The sequence below is a fragment of the Eschrichtius robustus genome, chromosome 12 (genome assembly GCF_028021215.1).
Source record: "Eschrichtius robustus isolate mEscRob2 chromosome 12, mEscRob2.pri, whole genome shotgun sequence".
Classification (NCBI taxonomy): domain Eukaryota; kingdom Metazoa; phylum Chordata; class Mammalia; order Artiodactyla; family Eschrichtiidae; genus Eschrichtius; species Eschrichtius robustus.
This window is the reverse complement of record NC_090835.1, coordinates 56,731,476-56,752,478: the sequence shown is the minus strand read 5'-3', so window position 1 is coordinate 56,752,478 and position 21,003 is coordinate 56,731,476. Positions and strand designations below refer to the sequence as shown.

At 34.9% G+C, this 21,003-nt stretch overlaps 1 protein-coding gene across 4 annotated transcripts in view; it reads left to right on the top strand.

Moving 5' to 3' along the window:
- The window catches only part of CMC1 (C-X9-C motif containing 1), an 80,223-nt gene that overhangs the window by 13,654 nt on the left and 45,566 nt on the right, over positions 1–21,003 (top strand). For 3 of the 4 annotated variants that reach the window (XM_068558263.1, XM_068558261.1, XM_068558262.1), the window contains exon 2: positions 7,108–7,197. In XM_068558263.1, the coding sequence (XP_068414364.1) occupies positions 7,108–7,197 (90 nt within the window). The remainder of the gene's footprint in view (positions 1–7,107; positions 7,198–21,003) is intronic. The other variant, XM_068558265.1, reaches the window with a different exon arrangement.

The following is a 21,003-nucleotide window of genomic DNA, read 5'->3' as shown; positions in this document are numbered from 1 at the left end:
AATTTATATAAAAAAAAAGAAATTGGAAGAGAATCTATTGGCAGAGTATTAGAATTAATGAGAATTAAGTAAGGTTGTATTGGTTATAAGGACAATATAAAAAATTTAGTTGAACCTACATACCAGCAATAAATAATTACATATTATTTATGAAAAGATACCTTTCCTGATAGAAATAGATCTAATAAAAGATGAATAGTATCTTGAAGGAGAAAGTTATAAAACTTCTTGTCTACTTAATTATTTAATTTCTGATAGTGAACGTGTTAAAATCACCCACTGTGAGTATAGGTTTGTATCATGTTTTAAAGTTAACATATTATCAATTGAAGTAAAATATATATACAGTGAAATTTACAGATTGTGAGTTTTGATAAATGCATATGCCCCAAACAGGACATCCCTCAGAGAATATCCGTCTCAATGCCCATGGATAACTAGTGTTCTGATTTTTATCATTGTAGATTAGTTTTGCATGTTCTTGAATCCTATGGTATGTACTCTTGTGTCTGGCTTCTTTTTCTCAACAGAATTTTTGAGATTCACCCAAGTTGAGTAAGCCAGTAGTTCATCCTTTTGTAGTGCTAAGTAGTATTCAGTGGACATTTAGGTTGTTTCCAGTTTGGGGCTATCATGAATAATGCTTCTATAAACTGACTTGTACAGGTTGTTTTCTGGACATATATTTTCGTTTATCTTGGGTAAATGAATACCTAGGGAGTGGAAAATAGGCTGGGTGTATATTTAACTTTATAACTTAATAAGCAGTTTTCCAAAGAAGTTTATCATCTCACACTCCCGCCTGCATGTATGAAAGTTCCAGTTGCTCCATGTTTCTTCCTTACATTTGGTGTCATTAGTGTTTTTCATTTTAGTCATTCTGGTGGGTGTGAAATGACATCATAGGTTTCATTTGCATTTTCTTAATGGCTAATGATTTTGAGCACCTTTTCACGTATATATTTACAGTTTTGTGTATCTTCTTTTTGAAGTGTCCACTATAGCCTTTTGCCTCTTTTTTTATTGGGTTGTTTGTATTTTTGTTATTGATAGGAGTTTTTTAATATATTCTAGCGTCAAGTCCTTTGTCAGATACATATATTTTGCCCATTTCTAATTGGATTGTTTTCTTATGGTTGAGGGTAAGCAAGTCTGAATATTCTGCAAATACATAAAGATCTTCTCCTATGATTTCTTCTAGAAGTTTTTTTTCCTTAACTTTTTATTTTGAAATAATTACAGACTCACAGAAGTTATAAAAAATACTAATGTGTAGAGTCTCTTGTGCCCTTCACCCTGCTTCCTCCAACAGTGAAATCTTATGTAACTGTAGTACAAATATCAAAAGCAGGAAACTTGACGTTGGTACAATACTGTTAACTAGACAGTAGACCTTTTCGGTTTTCACCAGTTTTTATATACATGCATATGTTTGTGTGTATGGTTCTATGCAGTTTTACTCCATGTTCCTGTTCTTAAAGGGAAAGCATTCAGTCTTTTACCATTAAGTATGATGTTAGCTATAGATTATTTGCAGATTCTTTGTTAGATTGAAGAAGTTCCTTTCTAGTCCTAGTTTACTGAGTTTTGTTTGTTCATTTTTAATGAATAGTGTTGAATTTTATGTGTTTTTTTCTGCGTCAGTTGATGTGATCTTACGGCTTTCCTTTTTAACACTGTTAATATGATAGATCACATTGATTGTTTTTCAAATAGTGAACCAATCTTGCATCCTTGGAATAAAGCTCACTTGGTGTGGTGTATTTTTCTTTTTATATATTGCCAGATTTGATTTGCTAATATTTTGTTGAGGATTTTTGCATCTGTATTCATGAAGGATATTAGGTTTTTTTTTTTTTAATATTGCTTTGCTTTTGGTATCTGAGTAATGCTGCCCTAATAAAATGTGGTGGATTCAACCAACTGCCATTGTGTAATACTGTAGTACCCATGTACTGGAAAAAGTCTGCATATAAGTGGACCCTCACAGTTCAAACCCTTGTTGTTCAAGGGTCAACTGTATTGGTTTGAGACTTTAAATATGAGCATTTATTGCTATATATTTCCCTATAAGCACTGCTTCAGCTTTGTCTTACAAATTTTGATATGTTATGCTTTCATTTTTATTCAGGTCAGTGTATTCTTTTACTTCCTCTTTTGACTTATGAATTATTTAGAAGTGTGTCATTTAATTTCCAGGTGTCAGGAGGTTTTCCTGCTATCTTTCTGTTACTACTGTCTAGTTAACTCCATTCCATTTGATTTATCTGTAGGGTTTCTGTATTTATTTCTTAGTTTTTTTAAGTGGTTGTTCTAAAGATTACATTATGCATACATAGTTTATCACAGTCTACTAGCATCAACATTTTATCTTTCAAATAGAATGTAGATATCTTACTACCACCAAAGTTGCTTTATCCTCTTTCCTTTATCATGAAGTCATCTTTAATATTATCTCTATATACATTGAGAATGCTATAATTTTTGCTTCTGTCAAAAGTAATTTTTAAAATTCAAGAAAAGAATAGTTTATTACATTTATCCTTTGTGTTGCCCTTTCTTCATTCCTGTTGTTCTGAGTTTCCTTTTGTTAATATTTCCTTCCTGTCTGAATAACTTCCTCTAGCCATTCTTTTACAGCAGGTCTGCTGGCAAGAAACTACCTTAGCTTCCTTTCCTCTGAGTTATCTTTATTTTGTCTTCAATCCTGAAAAACATTTTTTCTGGTTATAGAATTTTTGATTGACCGGTCTTTTCTTTTAGTATTCAAAAATACTGTGACACTTCCTTCTGGTCTCTGTGGTTTCTGAAGAGAAAGCCTTTGTCTTTTGAATTTTTGTTCCACTATATTTCTCTCTGATGCCTTGAAGATTTTTTTTTTTTAATTTTAGTATACAGCAGTTTCTTATTAGTCATCAATTTTATACACATCAGTGTATACATGTCAGTCCCAATCGCCCAATTCAGCACACCACCATCCCCTCCCCACCGCGGCTTTCCTCCCTTGGTGTCCATACCTTTGTTCTCTACATCTGTGTCTCAACTTCTGCCCTGCACCTTGAAGATTTTTCTTTCTCATTTTCCGAAGTATGATTATGATTTGTCTGGGTGTGTATTTCTTTCGGTTTTTAACTGTTTTCTTGAATTGATAGTTTTTTGTCTTTTGACTAGTTTGGAAAGGTGTCAGTCATTTCTTCAAATATTTTTTCAGCCCTGCATTCTTTTTACCTCTTTTTCTGAGACTGTGGTAAAATCAATGTTAGATCTTTTCTTCTTGTCTTGCAGGTTCCTGAGCCCCAGTTCATTTTTTAAAAAGCCATTTTCTATTTTATAGATTGGAAAGTTATTATTGAATTATTTTCTAGTCCTCTGACTTTTTATTATGCCATTTCCATTTGATTTTTGTATATTAATCTTGTATCTGGAAGCCTTGCTAAACTCACATACTAGTTCTAGTAACTTTTTGTAGATTCTATTGGATTTTCTATATAGACGCTTATATGATCTTTGAGTAACTATGGTTTTATTTTTTCCTTTTCAATCTGGAAGCCTTTTATTTTTCTTGCCTTATTGCACTGGCTAGAACTTCCAGTATAATGCTGAATAGAAATGGTAAGAGCAGACTTCTTTATCTTTTGTTCCCTGTTTTAGGAGGAAAACATTCAGTGTTTCACCATTAAATATGATATCAGCAGTGGGTTTTTCTTTAGATGCTGTTTATCCTGTTGAGGAAGTTTCCTTCTGTTCCTGCTTTACTGAGGGTTTTAATTAGGAATGGATATTAGGTTTTTGTCAAATGTATTTTCTGTGGCTTGTTGTCATAACCATGTGTCTTTCCTTCTTTAGTTTTTTAATATGATGAATTACATTTCTTGACTTTTGAATATTAAATGAAGCTTGCAATCCTGGGATAGACCCCACCTAGTCATGAAGTATTATCCTTTTTTGTATTGCTGAATTCAATTTGCTCATCTTTTGTAAAGAGTTTTACATCTGTATTCATGATGGGATATTGGACTGTAGTTTTCTTGTAATGTCTTTATCTGGTTTTGATATCAGGGTAATGCTGGCTGCAGAGCAGTTTGCTGAAGGAGTTTGTATGGAATTGATATTATTTCTTTCTTAAATGTTTGGCCACATTCACCAGTGGGGCTCTCTGGGTCTGGAATTGTTTTGTGAGAAAGCTTTTGACTACAGATTCAATTTTCTTAATAGATATAAGGCTATGCTGGTTATATGTCCTTTTGAGTTAGGTTTGGTTATTTGTGTTTTTTCAAGGAATTTGTCCACTTCATCTTTGTTGTCAAATTTATTGACCTACATTTAAAAATCACTTAAATACATTATTATTATATAAAAATGTGTATCATTTCTGATCTTTGTGACCTCCCTTTTTTCCTGGCAAGGTGGTTTATCAGTTTTAATAATGTTTTCAAAGAACCAGTTGTGGTTTCATTGCTTTTCTCTATCATTTTGCTTGTTTGTTTTGGTTTCTATTTCATTGATTTATGCTTAGATCTTTATTATTTCTTTTCTTTGCTTTGTGTTTATTCTTTTTCTAATTTCTCAAGGTGGAAGATTAAGTCATTGATTTAAGACCATCCTTTTTTTCCAATGTAAACTTTTAGTGCTATAAATTTTTCTATCAGTACTGTTTTAGCTGCATCACACAAATTTTGATATGTTATATTTTCTTTCATTTCAAAATACGTTCTAATTTCTCTTTTCATTTCTTCCTAGACCCATAGGTTATTTTAAAGTGTGTTATTTAGTGTCAAGAGATCCTTTTGTTACTGATTTCTACTTTAAATACACTGGTGTCAGGGAACATACTTTGTATGATTTGAATTCTTTTACACTTATTAAGATTTGTTTCATAGCCCAGACTATAGTTTATCTTGGTAAATATTCAGCTGTTATTGAGTGGAGTATTCTATAAACATTAGGTCAAGTTAGTTGATAATGTTGTTCAAGTACTCTACAGTTTTAACATGTAAATTTAAATGTATGTTTTCTAATATGCCTTATATATTTACACTTGTACATCATGGATTCATTTTATTTGATCAGAATATATTCTCTGTTACTTCTTGTGGCAGATTTTATTTTACAAAGAAGGTTACAACAGTATCTTCCCTCCCTCAGGCTCCGTGTGATGTGGCCCTCCCTCCACTGGAGTGTAGGCTGAGCCCAGTGACTTGAAATCAACATAAGGTAGCGGGAACAAGGCTGCACGGCTTCCACGACAGGCTCAGAAAAGGCCACTTACCCGCTGTACCCTGTGTAGGTGATTTGGCCTTTCCAGTCCGCATATCAGATAAATATGTGAAGAAAGAAGTCTTCTTGGCAGTAAATCCTCCAGCCCCAGCTTTTGCGGCTGTTGAAGTCAGGGCCTGTGGCTGGAGTCTTCCCAGATGAGCCCCAGACACAGAAGCAGAGGAGTCACTTCTGCTCTACCTGCCTGAACTCCTGCCCATGGGCTCCCTGTGCATACAGAAGGGTTCTTGTTTTCCATCACCACATTGGATTAGTGGCTTGGTTTGTCACACTATGATAAAGATCACTTCTTTTTCGGTGGGGTTGAAAGAGATAAACTTTTCAGTTCCTACATATCTGAAAATATCTTTAATTTCACTCTTAATTGGCTCTGGAATTCTTGGATATAAAGTAATTCTTTTTCAGAACTTTGATGTTATTTCGTCATTATCTTCTTGCATCCACGTCTTGCCCATGAAACACGATGTAAATCTGGTCCTTGTTCCTCTGTGTGGTGAATTTTTTTTTCCCTTTTGAAGCTTTTAGGATTTTTGAGCTTCAGATATTTCATCAAAGTGCACTTAGGTGACCTATGATTTGTTTCTTTCTGAGGACTCATGTCTTTTTATTTGCTTCAGTATATTACATTTATTTGAAAATTTTATTTTCTTTACTCTTTTCAGCCTCTTAGGGGTTGTTTACTTCTTGATTAATTACAGTTGGGTTCTCCCTTTCACTGTGTTGTCCTTCAACAAATTTAGGTAATTCTTGGCTGTTTGGTTGTTGCTGATTTGTTTGCTTTTTGAGATGCCTTCTTACCCTCTCTACAAATACTGTATCACTTCATAGCTGCATCCAAAGGTTGTTGGGAACCAGGGAAAGCTTAGGGGGTTCCTGGTCGTAAGTGTCACTAGATAGATACTGAGAGACTTTCTGATCTTTTGGAGATAAGTGCCTGTATTTACTTATTTTACCTGTGGTCTGAAGGCAGCAGAAGAGTGACCTCCTTTGGCTCCTGCTGCAGTATTTCGACCACTAATGCTTTGGTTTCCTCTAGGGATGTCTCCTTCTCCCCGTTTCTGCTGCTTCAGAGCGTGGAGCATGCCTCCTACTTTTGGTATCAGTTTTTTTCCTGGGAAAAAACTCTGGGGATAAGATTGCCTCCTTTAATCTGATCTCATCTGCCTTTTGCCTTTCAGAATTCCTGATCATTTGGAGGATACTTACCCCTTTGGATTTTAGGGTTCTCTAGGAATTTGAGGAGCAGGTGGGAGTTTGGAGCCAGGTGCTCCGGCTGCTGTTAGTCTAACTGAGGTAGTTCTATTTAAAGTGCACAGAAACCTCCTGTAGTTTGTTTTTCTATGCACACGAGTTCTACTTTTTCTTCTTCTGCCAGCTCTTTCTTAAGCTACTCTTGTTACTGGGTAGAGAAACTATTCACATGTCTCTTAATCTTGGATCTCTTCATCTATCCTTGGGTCTCAGTACTGTATGGCTAAAAATCCTCTTTTTGTGGATTATATGAATTAAAAAATTATAACACTTTATGACTTTAATTTTGCCAAGACTACATGGAATGTGTTATCAAATAAAAGTGTTGCAACATAGTTTGCAGAATGTTTTAGAAAGATGTTGCCTACACCCTCACATTTTTTTCTTTTGTATATAAAACAATATTTAGAATGATTTTCAGAGACTAAAGAATCACAATTTCATGAGGTCATAGAAGAGTCACTTTTTAATATATTTGCATAGGCTTTTAAGTAGACCAGAGTGCTTATTTTTCCCCTAAACTGGTGATTTACCTGAGACTTTACTATATTAAAGGAAGATCTTTTTTTTTTTTTTCAGAGCAGCATCTCAGACATGTCGAAAAAGATGTTTTGATCCCCAAAATAATGAGAGAAAAGGCCCGAGAGAGATGTTCTGAACAAGTTGAAGGTAAGATTCAAATATTCTTATGAAGATCAAATACGTTGTTTATAACATGATCTGAATTTAATCCTTAGCCTTGGAATCAAGTAGTCAATGAATTAATATGTATGAATTGCTTCTTACCCTTTCACTCAGATACCAGTATTTCAGCTTTCAGAACTTCCAGGCAGTGTTCAATTCATTTACAATTGAAAAATATTCTCCCAAATTCCTAGTAAAAAACATTTTTTCCCAGATGTACAGTTATATAGAGAGAAAAACTTGTATTCGTATTTTGGAGAAACAAGTTATTCTGGTGATTCTGATAGGGAAAGAAGAAACATCAAAGGTAATGTGTGCCTGTTTTTCCTCTATCAACATATTCATATAGGAATATAGTCTAAGATGATTTTCTTTGGCGTCGTTGTCTATTACTGAATTGTTAATGGAATCTCAGTAGTACTTACAAGTCTTTTTTAAAATTTTTCTATATTTTACATTTCTGAGCAGAAGATATTTATGTAAATGCATGTGCTAGGCACCCACATATGCATGTATTCTTTGAAAAATGTTTTTAATATAAAATATGCCTGTATTCTATAAATCTAGAGATATATTGATTAATATGTAATATTATAGTGAAAAATATAAACAAAGGCATAGAAGATGAAAAATGAGGCCATAAATGATGGGTAATTAGAAAAGCAGATAGCAGTATTATTGTAGAAATGTCTTTTAATAAAAATCTTCCTCTTGGAATGCCCATGGCAAAGAAACAGTGGTAATACTGTGCTGACGTGGACTGTTTTCCCGGCATCCCTTGTAGCCTTCGTTGAGGGACCACAGTAGTGCTTAGTGGGGCTGATGGGCTGCAGTCACCTGCAAGTTTCTCTGCGGGAAGCCAGGCTGTGTCAGCTGTAGTTTGGGGACTGTGTCAGTAACATTTGGGTGCTAGGCACATTTCTGTCCCTTAGATGCTATCTCCTTAGAGAATGATCTCTGGGACTGATGGACAAAGGCAATAAAAGAATAGTTCCTCAGAATTGACATTGTGTGATGGTCATTTCTTTTTCTTAAATGATTTATTATGAGCTATTCCCATTTTAAATCCACCTATAAAATTAAGTTTGAATTAAATCCATCTGTAAATAAATTTATTAACAAGTTATCAGTAATTTATTAGTATCATTTGATGGTCTTGCTTTCATTATGAATTAGTTGTATAATCAGAGCACCTTCCTTTCCCCCACCCCCAGATGTCAGGAGAAGTTACTCCATTGGCACCTGCAGGGAGGGTTCAGTGCACACCTGGCGTCAGCGGGTGTCATGCTGATGGTCTCAAGAGGTAACCCTCCACCTGCTTCATAGGACTTTAAAAAAATATCCTGATTCAGGTGAGGGAGGATAAAACTTAAAAATGGATAATAAAATTATAGGGTTTTGTAACACGTTATTCTGATATCTAGAATGAAAGAAAGCTAGATAATTCAATTATAGACTTCTTACATGATTCAGATGAAAATGTGAAATGGTCGAGTTTGGGTTTCAGAACTACCTTTGCTTTGCTCTTAGACAATGAAACTTTGTTTTTGGTCTTTGAAATGAAAGAAATAGAGTATAACTTTAAAATATTTGTGTTACACACCTATTACTTTGTAATGGTACAGAAAAGAAAATGTTTCGTTTTTGCTTCTTTATAAAAACTTAAGTTACTTAGGATGTTGACTTTTTTTTTTTTTTTTACCATACTTAAAATCTTCTGAAGACCGAAAGCATCTTAAAATTTGAGATCCATTTGAGTTATTTCAATGCATTTGTCCCTACTAGAACACGTTATAACAAATGATCTTTGAGTATTTGAATTTTTATAGATAATCATATATTGATTTTTTGTCAGGCCATATGGTCCAAAACAGTGTTTTAGAATCTAAAATTGATTATTTTATAAAAGAATGATCTTCCTGTTTAACCATGTGAATTAGGAGAGAACATAAACTGGCATTGCTCAAGTGGGAGCAGAACAGCTACATTTAAACTGAACAATAAGACAGAATTTAGAATCAGAACACTTCCATTGTGGTTTATTTACTATTTATAGCCTTCATTTTATTAAATAATTATAGGATTTTACATAAAAGCATTATGCATCCTAATTGTACAGTTCTTGAGTAAAGATACAGAAATTCTAATAAGTGATCTGATTTTCTGCTAAATGCCTGAAACATGATTATGTAGGAAAGCTTTTCTGTTTGATTTTTTTTTTTTTTTTTTCATGTCATTTCAACCTGGCTGATCATAAGAATTGGGTCAGGCTGCCAGCAACTTAGGTTTGTGAAGGGAATGGAACAGCTTTTCCAGTGACAAAGAGAAATGAAATCACTTTCAATGAAAAAAAAAGATGCCTCATTATAGTCACCAACAGCAGTTATTGACAGCTACACTTCCTATTAACAAGGAGCATTTAACTAAGAGTTTGGCTGTTGGATCTTTGGACTTGATCTAATTTGCTAGCATTAATTAGTTTCTTTTGAGCACAGACACTTGGTGCTCACAGCTATAGATTTGGAGGGCTAATTAGGATAGAAAATTGAACAGAATGGGGTAAGGCATTAACCTTCAACCATTACCAGCTGGGACACTGATAAAGACCACAGCATCCAAATGCTCCCTATTGATGTGAAGAGTACCCTAATGAATATCAATTTCAGCCAGGTTGCTATATTCTTACTAGTTCTCTCTTCATTATAAGTTTTAACCAGCTTCCCTGATCCCTTCATTATCTATATGTACACTATTGGGTTTTACTCTACACTGATTTAGTCTGCATTGCACATTTCACCTTATGTTTAAACACACTTAAAATTTGTCTTAAGTAGTGGATAATGTTTAGAATGTTTCATTGTTATATCCCCTGATACTTCTGAAATTTAACTTTTATCTATAATTACATGATTCTGATTCTACAGTTAATTTTTATGAAGTCATGGTAACTTTGCCATTTCCATGTAATGAAAATTATAACCTGAAACAAGAAAATCTCAGCTTTTGGGTGACAGTTAAGCAGTGTTTGTATTAAACTGGTGTCAACTTTAGAATCTTTGTCTTTATAAAATAGATTTTTTTTGTTTCCTTTTGAAGAGAAAAAGAATGCTCATCACTTTTTCCTTTATAACTTAGTTTTGATTTGATGAGTAAAGATGGCGTGACTTGGGGATCAGATACAGAATTGAGAATCTGTATCTCACTACTACGTAAACTTTCACAAGATTATAAACTCTGTTGGTAAAGCATACATCAAAAGAAAGGCAATTGAACAATGGATTTAAATAGAAAACTTCATAATGTTCTTCCTTTGCCAGTGGTATTAGTGGCAGTGAGTAGAGCCACTAAAATAAACGATCAAAGTAACACAATGAATGCTGAATACACTGGGAATGGAACGGAAGAAAAATTCTAGAATGGCCAGTCTCTGCCTTTCTCCCATCAGTCCCCCTACTTCCCAAAAGCCAAAACAGAAGTCCCCTTCCATCAAGTGTGATGGTGGAATCATTGCTGTTTCTTGAATCAGGGACTTACCAATGTGTGGTGTTTTAGGAGGATGGTTTGATGACCTCTGGAGGCTACTTCCCACTCTGTGACTTTTCCCATGCATTTGATTCTTCACTAATTTAATGATTTATATTTTCTATGTTAGGAATATTTTTAAAAATATTGTTTGTCATACATAATGGTAAAGTATGCATTCTAGTGCTATAAATTTTTTTTTTTCTGGAAATAGAGCCTTCATAAGAAAAAGAGTCACTGAATTGCTGTGTTTTGTAAAAATTCATTGGATTTCTTTGCTTTTTTGAAATGCATAATTGGCATTTGATATAACATCTCTATGCTGAGTAAAGAAGTTTGCCTTAAAAATAGGAAGAACCCTTTTTTCTTTTTGTTACGACAGATCAAGACCAGAAAAGTACTTTGACATCAGGGGTGGCCTGGAACTTTCTTTAACCTGGATATATTCTCCTACTCACTCCTTTCACCCCTTGGGCCTTCTTTTATCATATTTCAATGTTTCTTTTGTATCAGTGTTTTCTGTGGCAGTCTTTTTGATCTACTGGCCAATAGGTAGGATTGGTTCTAAAGGAATTGTATAAAGTATAAGGAAGCATGGATTGTTTATTTGACACATCACAGAACTGTCGTTAAATAACACAGAAGCTTAATAAAATGGCTGCCGTCTTTATCAGTCAAACACAACTGAAATATGTTATATTTTGCTAAGTTCCAAAGATGGATGAATTAACAAAAAAAGAAATTCAAATTAAGAATGCTTAGGATATTCTTTAGGATATTTGCAGGCAGAGAACTATCAAGACATCATTAAAACAAATTGGAGGGCTGCAGACTGTAAATGGTCAAAGTAATCAATCTTCTATCCAACTCTGTTACTTGAACCTGCCCAAAACTTTTCATTTGTTGTTTGAATTGTACATGTATTATCATATGTATTTTTGCCATTTAACCGGTTCACCAATGTTAAGTCACACTGAAGTAGAGATTCAACACATCTTTAGACTGGTTTGGATATGTTAGGAGGATAATATATAAAATCACAAAATATGAGTATCTTTTATGTATAAGAGTATGTTATATATTCTAAGAAATTTAAAGAGATTTAAGGCACAAGTCCTCTTCTTTGGACCTACACTGGACTGTGTCAGGGTCCCCAAGACCACCCCTGAGTTTGGTGATTTCCTACAAAGACTCATAGTACTAAGCATATAGTCAGACTGATGGCTAAGATTTATTAGAGCAAAACCAGCAAAGGGAAAAGGCACATGGGACGAAGTCCAGAGGAAACCAGGTGCAAGCTTCCTAGAGTTCTCTCCTGGTAGAGTCACTCAGCATGAGCTTAATTCCACCATGGCTGAATTGTGACAACGCGTGAAATGTTGTCTCGGGGGGAACTCGTTAGAGACTTGGTCCTCAGACTTTTAACTGGGAGTCGGTCACGTGGCAGCCTCTGCATAGTATGTACCAAAATTCCAGACTCCCAGAAGGAAAGCAGGTGTTGAACATAAACCACGTGGTTTACCCAGACAGTTTAGGCACAGTGAGCAGCTCTCATCAATTAGGGAATGGTGGGAACGCTCCCCAAATCCAGGTTCTGACGCCAGCTAAGGGCCAGCCTTGTAAGCAGGCCTTTCTAAGGAGAGCGGTGTCAGGCCTGCCATGGTAACTCTTTCCTGCACATGGACACAGTAAAAGTTATTATGTATTTAATAACTTTATAATACTTAATTAAATAATTATGTGTTCAATCAAAGTTATTATGTATGTCTGTTGGGCCTGATGTCATGCCAGTGGCATCATGAATAATAGACCTCTGTCAGTCACAAGTACAGATGAATGATTTTTAAAACAACTGAGCAAAGTATATGATATGGTCATTGCTCATTGACTTAGTAGTTCTTAGTTACATTTATTAATTCACACTTCTGTTGTAGGACTTAATGATTGTCTTGACTTATTGGTCTTGTTTCTGAATAATGGCAATTTTGTAATAAAATTATCTGTAATTGGACATTAGTACTCCTCTTGAATAAAATGGCTAGTTCTTCTTTCACAAAGAAAGGTGCAGTATGTTTTAGTTTTAGAAGTTAAGTTAAAATTTTTTTTTGAATTTTATTTTATTTATTTTTTTATACAACAGGTTCTTATTAGTTATCCATTTTATACATATTAGTGTATATATGTCAATCCCAATTTCCCAGTTCATCACCCACCCACCCCCCCACTTTCAGCTAAATCTTTAATTGACTAAATTAGCAGGGAATATTGTCAGAGCAGATGAATCTAGTGTTTTTAACAACTGATTTATGCAACTCATCTCTGAAGGTATAAGAGTGAAAAGTCTACATTTGAACACAAAACCAAAAAATTACATGGCTTGAAACTTAGAAATATTGTTAAAATGAGTATTATTAATAAAAATGTGAGTTATAACTTCTATCAGTATTAACAAGTTTGTATTATTTTCCTAGTTTCCTGGCTATTCAACTTCCAATTATTTTGCTGTAATAGACTTAAATCTTTTCATCTTATGAGCAATTAATCCAAAACTAAGTATCATCTTTAAACAGTACCATGCCCTTGTATATAAAATCTGAGTACGAGATCACACTTCATTTAAGCTATCTGATGATCCTTGAGTTGTGATTGGGATTCTAATCATAGCCTGTGACTGGTAAACTTCTTGCAAATACACACAAATAGTTATATTTTTACTAAATACATTCTTATAGAAATCTTGTATGTCTGTGGAGAATAAAGGGGAAGTTTGGTTTGTACAGAACCCTGGAATGCACTAGATTGGTAGGTTTAGAACTATTTAAAAAATAATCAGTTCTTTTTGGGATGAGGCTAGAATTTGTTTCAAACTGTAATGTCTAAAACAGATAAAAGCAGTATTTTTTGTTGTATTATTACAAGTTACTGATTTTGTTACATTTACAGAGTCAGTACATGAAAACAATTATTATTTTCAGGAAGCAAATTTGAAATCAGATGTTATAACAGTTGTTGCCTAGTATGTATCTCCCAGTTAATTTTTGTGGTTCAGTTTTTTGAGGGATGCAAAATATAGAGTAAATCCTAAATCACATAAGGAAGCAGTTCTAAATAGTAATGATTTCTTATGATTTACTCAGATTTTCAGAGTATTGTTCAATTAAATAGATATAATAGAAATTTTGTTCTGAGGCCCATAAGCAAGTTTTTCTGGCATCATATTTTATTATATTGGCTGTCTCCAATGTGTTAGCATTTGATAATACTATTTGCATATGTTTTAGTGTTGGTCAATTATTACATGACTAAAAATATATTTTTACAAAGCCAAAACGGAATTTTCAGATTCTCTTAGGCACTTGAATGGACCCTTAGGGTTATATGGAACGTGGTCATTCAAAACCATTTACTGAGTATTTCCCACTTAGTAGTCACCATTATATGAACAGTAAATAAAACAGACAAAGATATTTGCCATGAAAGCCCTTAGATTTCAGTGAAGGAGGGAGGTAAATATTGTTAAGTTATTATAAGTAAATATAAGTGACCTGGAGAATAATAAAGTTGGGTAAGGCAGTGGGGAGGGTGCTGGTGTTAGAAGGGGCTGCAGTTTTTAGTAGGTGGTCAGCATGGGTCTCACTAAGACGGTGACATTTGATCAGAATTCTTGTAGGAGGTGAAGGAGTGAGGTGCAGTATCTCTGGGAGGAATGATGTGAACAGGAGTAGCACGTGCAAAGATGCTGAGGCACTGGATGCGGCTGGCATGTTTGAGGAGCAACAGAAAGGTCCCTGTGGTTAGGGTGGGATGAGTGAGGAGGAGAGCGGGAAGTGAGCGTTCAGGAGGGTGACAGTGGATAGAATCAGGGTCTTGTGGGCACTGAGGAGCCAAATGAAAGGTAGTGATGGCTTAGAGCAGTGGAAGGAGACGGGGTCTGATCTGCGATGCGCTAGCATCACTTGCCGCTGCGTTAAGTGTAGATGGGATGGGGCAAGGGCAGACCAGGGACGCCAGTTTAGGGATGTGACTGTGATGGTCCAGCTGATAGAGGGTGGTGAAGTGGAGGGGTGGTAACGGTGGAGATGGTGAGAATGAGCGCACCCAGGGTGTATTTTGAAGACAGAGTTAAGAGAGAAAAAGACGACTCCCTGTTACTTGTCCTGAGCAAGTAATGGATGGAGTTGTGGTTAACAGAGATGGGGAAGCCTGTGTGTGGAGAAATTTTATTATTTTATTTTAGTTTTTGGCGATCGATAGATCAGGAGTCTAGTTCTGGACATGAACTTCGAGGTGTCTGGTAGACGTCTAAGTTTGAAGCCACTGTATTGGACGGTAGTAAAAATTCGTCACTCTTTTCAAGGGAGACAAAGGAGGCGAATGTTTATCCAATTGTGGTGGTTCTGGTATTTTTCTAATATTTTTGTGTAAGTGTCAATTCTCTTGGTGTGCGTTTGATACACGTCAATTTGGACAGTGATAAAGACTGACATTTTTGTTCCTTGGTTTTAAGGTTCCACCTGGACTACTTTCATTCCAGAATTAAATCATGATTACACTGATTTGTTAATTCATCAAACTGTCCTTCAGTACTGCTGGCTGCAGTATCTGGTGCTGGGTACCTGGTCTCACACCACAGTGAAGAGGCTAAATTAGCCATTTGTATAAAGTGACGAGTGGTCAAAGGCAGCAAATACCGTTTCTCTGTGCTGACTCTGATGAGTTGGAAGTGGCTGCCCAGCACACTGGTGCTGTGTCAGACATGAGTGGTGGATTTGGTAGGTGATGATATGCTTTGTCTAGTACTTGTCCTTTTGGCCTACGTGCTAGTTTATTTGTAGTTAACTGCTTTTTAGTTACGGATCTTGTTTGCTATGTATTATTTATCCCTGCCTTCACCTAGATTGAAAAGTTACTTTCTTCCAATAGCTTAAGCAGTTTTTATTATTCACTTCATTTTCTGGGAACACCTCTAATGCTGTTTTCTGTAACACTCTTTTTGGGGGCTGTAGCCCTAACATATATACACTGTAGACCATTCACTCATTAAAAATGTGGTCATACTCACATAGCATAATAATTTGAGGTACATGTTGAACTTAATGTTTATTTTTATAATTTATAAAACGACAATGAGGTATCACCTCACACCGGTCAGAATGGCCATTATCAAAAAATCTACAAACAATAAATGCTGGAGAGGGTGTGGAGAAAAGGAACCCTCTTGCACCGTTGGTGGGAATGTAAATTGATACAGCTACTATGGAGAACAGTATGGAGGTTCCTAAAAAAACTAAAAATAGAATTACCATATGACCCAGCAATCCCACTACTGGTTACATACCCGGAGAAGACCATAATTCAGAAAGACATGCACCCCAACGTTCATTGCTGCACTATTTATGATAGCCAGGTCATGGAAGCAACCTAAATGCCCATCGACAGATGAATGGATAAAGATGTGGTACATATATACAATGGAATATTACTCAGCCTTAAAAAGGAATGAAATTGGGTCATTTGTAGAGATGTGGATGGACCTGGAGACTGTCATACAGAGTGAAGTAAGTCAGAGAGGGAAAAACAAATATCGTATATTAACGCATACATGTGGAATCTAGAAAAATGGTACAGATGAACCTGTTTGCGAGGCAGAAGTAGAGAACAAACGTATGGACACCAAGCGGGGAAGGGGGGGGGGCGGGATGAATTGGGAGATTGGGATTGACATATATACACTAATATGTATAAAATAGATAACTAATAAGAACCTGCTGTATAACACAGGGAACTCTACTCAATGCTCAGTGGTGACCTAAATGGGAAGGAAATCTGAAAAAGAGGGGATATATGTCTACATATAGCTGATTCACTTCACTGTACAGTAGAAACTAACACAACATTGTGAAACGACTATACCCCAATTAAAAAAAAAAACAATACTTTTTGATGTTTAGTTTTTAGTGAAATTGAAAGTCTTCTTGATTTTTATTACCTTGTTAATCTTATGAAAAATACACTCAAAATATTATGTGGTAATTACTAGTTAATTTTATGAAGGATCATTAACAAATCTGGACACGTTCATAATGCTGAGTTTAAAAAAGCATGATATAAAATTGTATACCTAGTATTATCCTAATTATAACAAAATGATAGATTCATATAGGGAAAAAAATACATTCAAAATTTAATAATAATACCTGGAAATGTGGGAAGGAAAAAGGTGGATCATAGGTTATTTCTTTTCCTACGTGTAGTTTTTTTTCATATTCTCCAAAATGAAAACATTACTTTCTTGAAATAAGCTTTTTATATGTCCTGTATGTGCAAATTATAAGTACATAGCTTGATGAATTATGACAGAGTAAACGTATCTGTGTAACCACTATTGAGGTCAAGAAACAGAAGTGACCAGAAGCCAGCCTTCTTTGTGTTCCCTCCCAAACACTGTACTTTTCCTCCTCCCATAAGGAGGAAAACTACAAACTGCATAGATTAGTTTGCCTGTTTTTTAATTTAAATGGAGTCATATGGTATGTGCTCTTGTGTCTGACTTCTTTTACTCAACTTTGTGAGAATCATCCGTGTTCTTGCATGTAGTAACAGTTCCTTCATTTTCATTGTCACGTAGTGCCATGATAGAAATGTGCTATTCATCCATTCTGCTGTGATGGATATTTAGGTCATTTCCGGTTTTATACAAATAATGCCCCTATAACCATTCTTGTTCATGGTCTTTGGTACCTGTGTGCATGCATTTCTGTTGTTTATGTACTTAATAATGGGATTTCTGGGTCATATGATGTGTATAATTTCAGCTTCAGCAGATAATGTTAAGCAAACTTCCAAATGACTGGAAGCACATATACCCAACTTTTAAAAACAACCATAAAGGGATGTGGGAAGAAGAGTGTGGATTATGGGTGATTTTTTTTATTTTTATAGATTGTTCTCTATAATGAACATATATTTCTTTAAAAAATAAACCTATAAAGAATTATGTTATATTTTATAATACAACAAAACTATAAATATAGAAAAGGTAAATTTTTCTGTGTGTTACATTCTATAAACATAATAGAAAGAAAGATCACAAACTAGGAAAATATTTCTAACATATGTGGCAAAGATTTGATATCCTTAGTATATAAATATTTACTATCTGTAAGGAATCAGTGAATATCCAGTTTAAAAAATGAGCAAAGGACACAAAGCTTCTTCCTGATAAATTACATATACATTTCTGATAAATTACATATTATTAAGTATGTTATAAAACATGCTCTCACTTTCAGTGGGTTAATTGCAAACCACACCCAGTATTACTATATGTAACCTGTAAACTTGATATGATTTAAAAATTTGTAATGGAGACTTTCTGCTTCTGGCCTGGCCTACTAGCTCTTATCACACACATCCTTCTGTAAAAAACAATATATTAAAGACAACTACCTGAAGGCATTGGAGGGTAAACAAAAGCAGATGGAAATCAGAGGGCAGTCAAACATTGAAGGAAAGGAGTAGGACTGGGTGACTCTCTGCCCTGTAGGGTGGCTGAGACTCTGACCAAAACCAAAACAAAAACAAAAACAAGTTGGTCTTGATGGTTTGAAGAACCAAGCACAGGGTTTGGTGTAACTGCAGGCCCTGGCAGTTTATTTATACATTTTTATACATGGAGGGAAGGGGAAGAGCATAAATCCCAACAAGGATCAAGCCAGAGAAGAGGAGCATCAAATTCTGTGCATAAACCCTGGCTCAGTCCTAAAGTACATATGGGGCACATGACAGGTAGCTTAGTTAAGGCTAAAAGAACTGAACCAAAAATTGAGCTGCTACCCACTATACATTATTGCCAGGGAGACAGGTTTCTGCATTTGAGTTCAGCAAAGAAAATTGACTGCTTAAGTGAAAAAGGAAAAAAAATTCTTGAGAAACAACAGAATCCAGACTTTTTATATGGTATCATTCACAATATTCATGATCAATGCCAAATTATTCAGTGTACACAGAAACAGGAAAATATGACCCATTCTTTAAAAAAAATCATCAGAGGCTAACTTCAAGATTACTAAGATGTTGGAATTAGCAGGCAAGGATTTTATCTCAGACATTGTAATTGTTTAAGAATGTAAAGGAAAATATGATTGCAATGAATAAAAAGACAAGAACTCTTAAGAGGACCTGAAACAATAAAAAAGACCCAAATCAAAATTCTAGAACTGAAAATATACAATATCTGGTGTAAAAACTTTAGAATAAAAATGGCAGAAGGAGTCATGAATCTAGAGATAGATCAATAGAAATAGTCAATCTAAAGAACAGAGAAAAAAAGATTCAAAATGAACAGAATTTCAGGGACCTGAAGATAGTAACCTTTACATAATTGGAATTGCATACCTACCAGAATGGCTACCATGAAAACACTGATAGCATTCACTAAACATACACCTGCCCGCTGACCCAGCAACTCTACCCAGAAGAAATGAAACTTATGTTTCATTTCTGTACAATTAATACTTATAGTAGCTTATTCAAATAGCCAAAAATTGAAAATAACCCAGGTATCTTTCCAAAGGAGAAGGGGTAGACTGTGGTATACTCATGCAGTGGATACTAGTCAGCAGTAAAATGGAATAAACTAGTGTTATAGTGTTAATAACAGAGATGAATCTCAAAACTGTCTCTCTGGGTGGAATGTAAATATGAAAGAAATAAGAGTACATACTTTTAAAAAATATTATATTTTAGAACAGGCAACATTTACATGGTGCTCTAGAATAGGCTCCACTAATCCAAACGACGGTGGCAGTGTTGGGGTGCTAGTGGGACAGGTACTGATTGGAAAGGGACTTTAAAGGAACTTTCTGGAATGATTTTAATGTTCTGTATTTTGTTTATTTGTGTTGCACAGGTGTATGCTTTTGTTGAGTGCTGTATTTAAGATTTGTTTATTTCACTGTATATAAATGTCATCTAATAAGAAAAAGTAAACATAGAACTCTAATCGTGTACATAATAAAGTATTTGTGGGTAAGAAAACATATATGATGTATAATGTTGATGAGGCTTTGGAGAAGCAGATATTTACACTGCTGGCTTGGAATATAGATGAGCATGATGTCAGGAAAGGGGTTTGTGAGTATTTTAAATAATTAACAAAAATTCATAAATGTGGCTACTGCTTCACCTAGCAACTCTATTGGTAGGAATGTGTCTTAAGGAAATTATCAGAGATGTGACATAGCATTGTATATAATATAAAATATTGTCAAAAACTTAGATGTCAACAGAGTCTGATTGGTTTTAAAAATTATGGTACTAGAAATGATATACACAAATTTGTGACAATAATGATGCATGATTGATATGAGAGACTAGCATAATATATCATTTTCATCCAGGGTTGATGGTCTACAGTGGTCAAATCCTTCCCTCTGCCTGTCTCTCTTTTATTGGAGCACAGCCATGGCCATTTACCTAGGTGTTGCCTGTGGCTGCTCTCATGCTGCTGTAGTAGATGTGAGTAGTTGCAACAGAGACAACAGAGCTCACAAAGCCTAAAATATTCACCATATGCCTCTTTACTGAAAAAATTTCCTGATCCCTAGTTTAATTAAATTAAGTTTTTAAAAAATACAGAAGAGCTTACCAAAATTAACTAATTCCATAATTAGTTAATTTTGAAACCAAATCAGTTGAAACCAAGTCAGTCTGCATCCTTAGGGAGTTTAAGTATGGTAGGGGGGATAGTTACGAAATAAATGTTTAAACCAAAATTATGACTAATAGTATGGAGAGAGAGAGCTATGAAGAAATGTTAACAGAAGTTGTTTCTGAGTGTTGGGTATATTGGTGATTTAAAATATCAAATATAACAAATATCCATACTTTTGGATATACTACTGTGAAAAATCTGAACTGTTTGTTTTTCTCTTATTTTGGACTCAGCAGACCATATTGTTGAATGTATTAAGGAACTCTTTGTTAGTACCCCGTGATTTTCAGAGTGGACCTATTTGTCCAGTGCCTCAGTGATAAAGGCTTCATGCGATTTCTTCTGTGTTATCTTTTTCTTCCACATCTTCCCTGGTCAGATCTATTCAGATGATGAAATTCAACTCATCACATTCTTACAGTGGAACCTCTGCTCTGCCCTGCTGATTGAAGTGCATTTGGTCTTCATCTCTCACATAGGCCAAATCAGTGGTCCTCAACCCCTGATGTACATCAGAATTATCTGGGAATCTTTTTTAAAATACCAGTGCACAG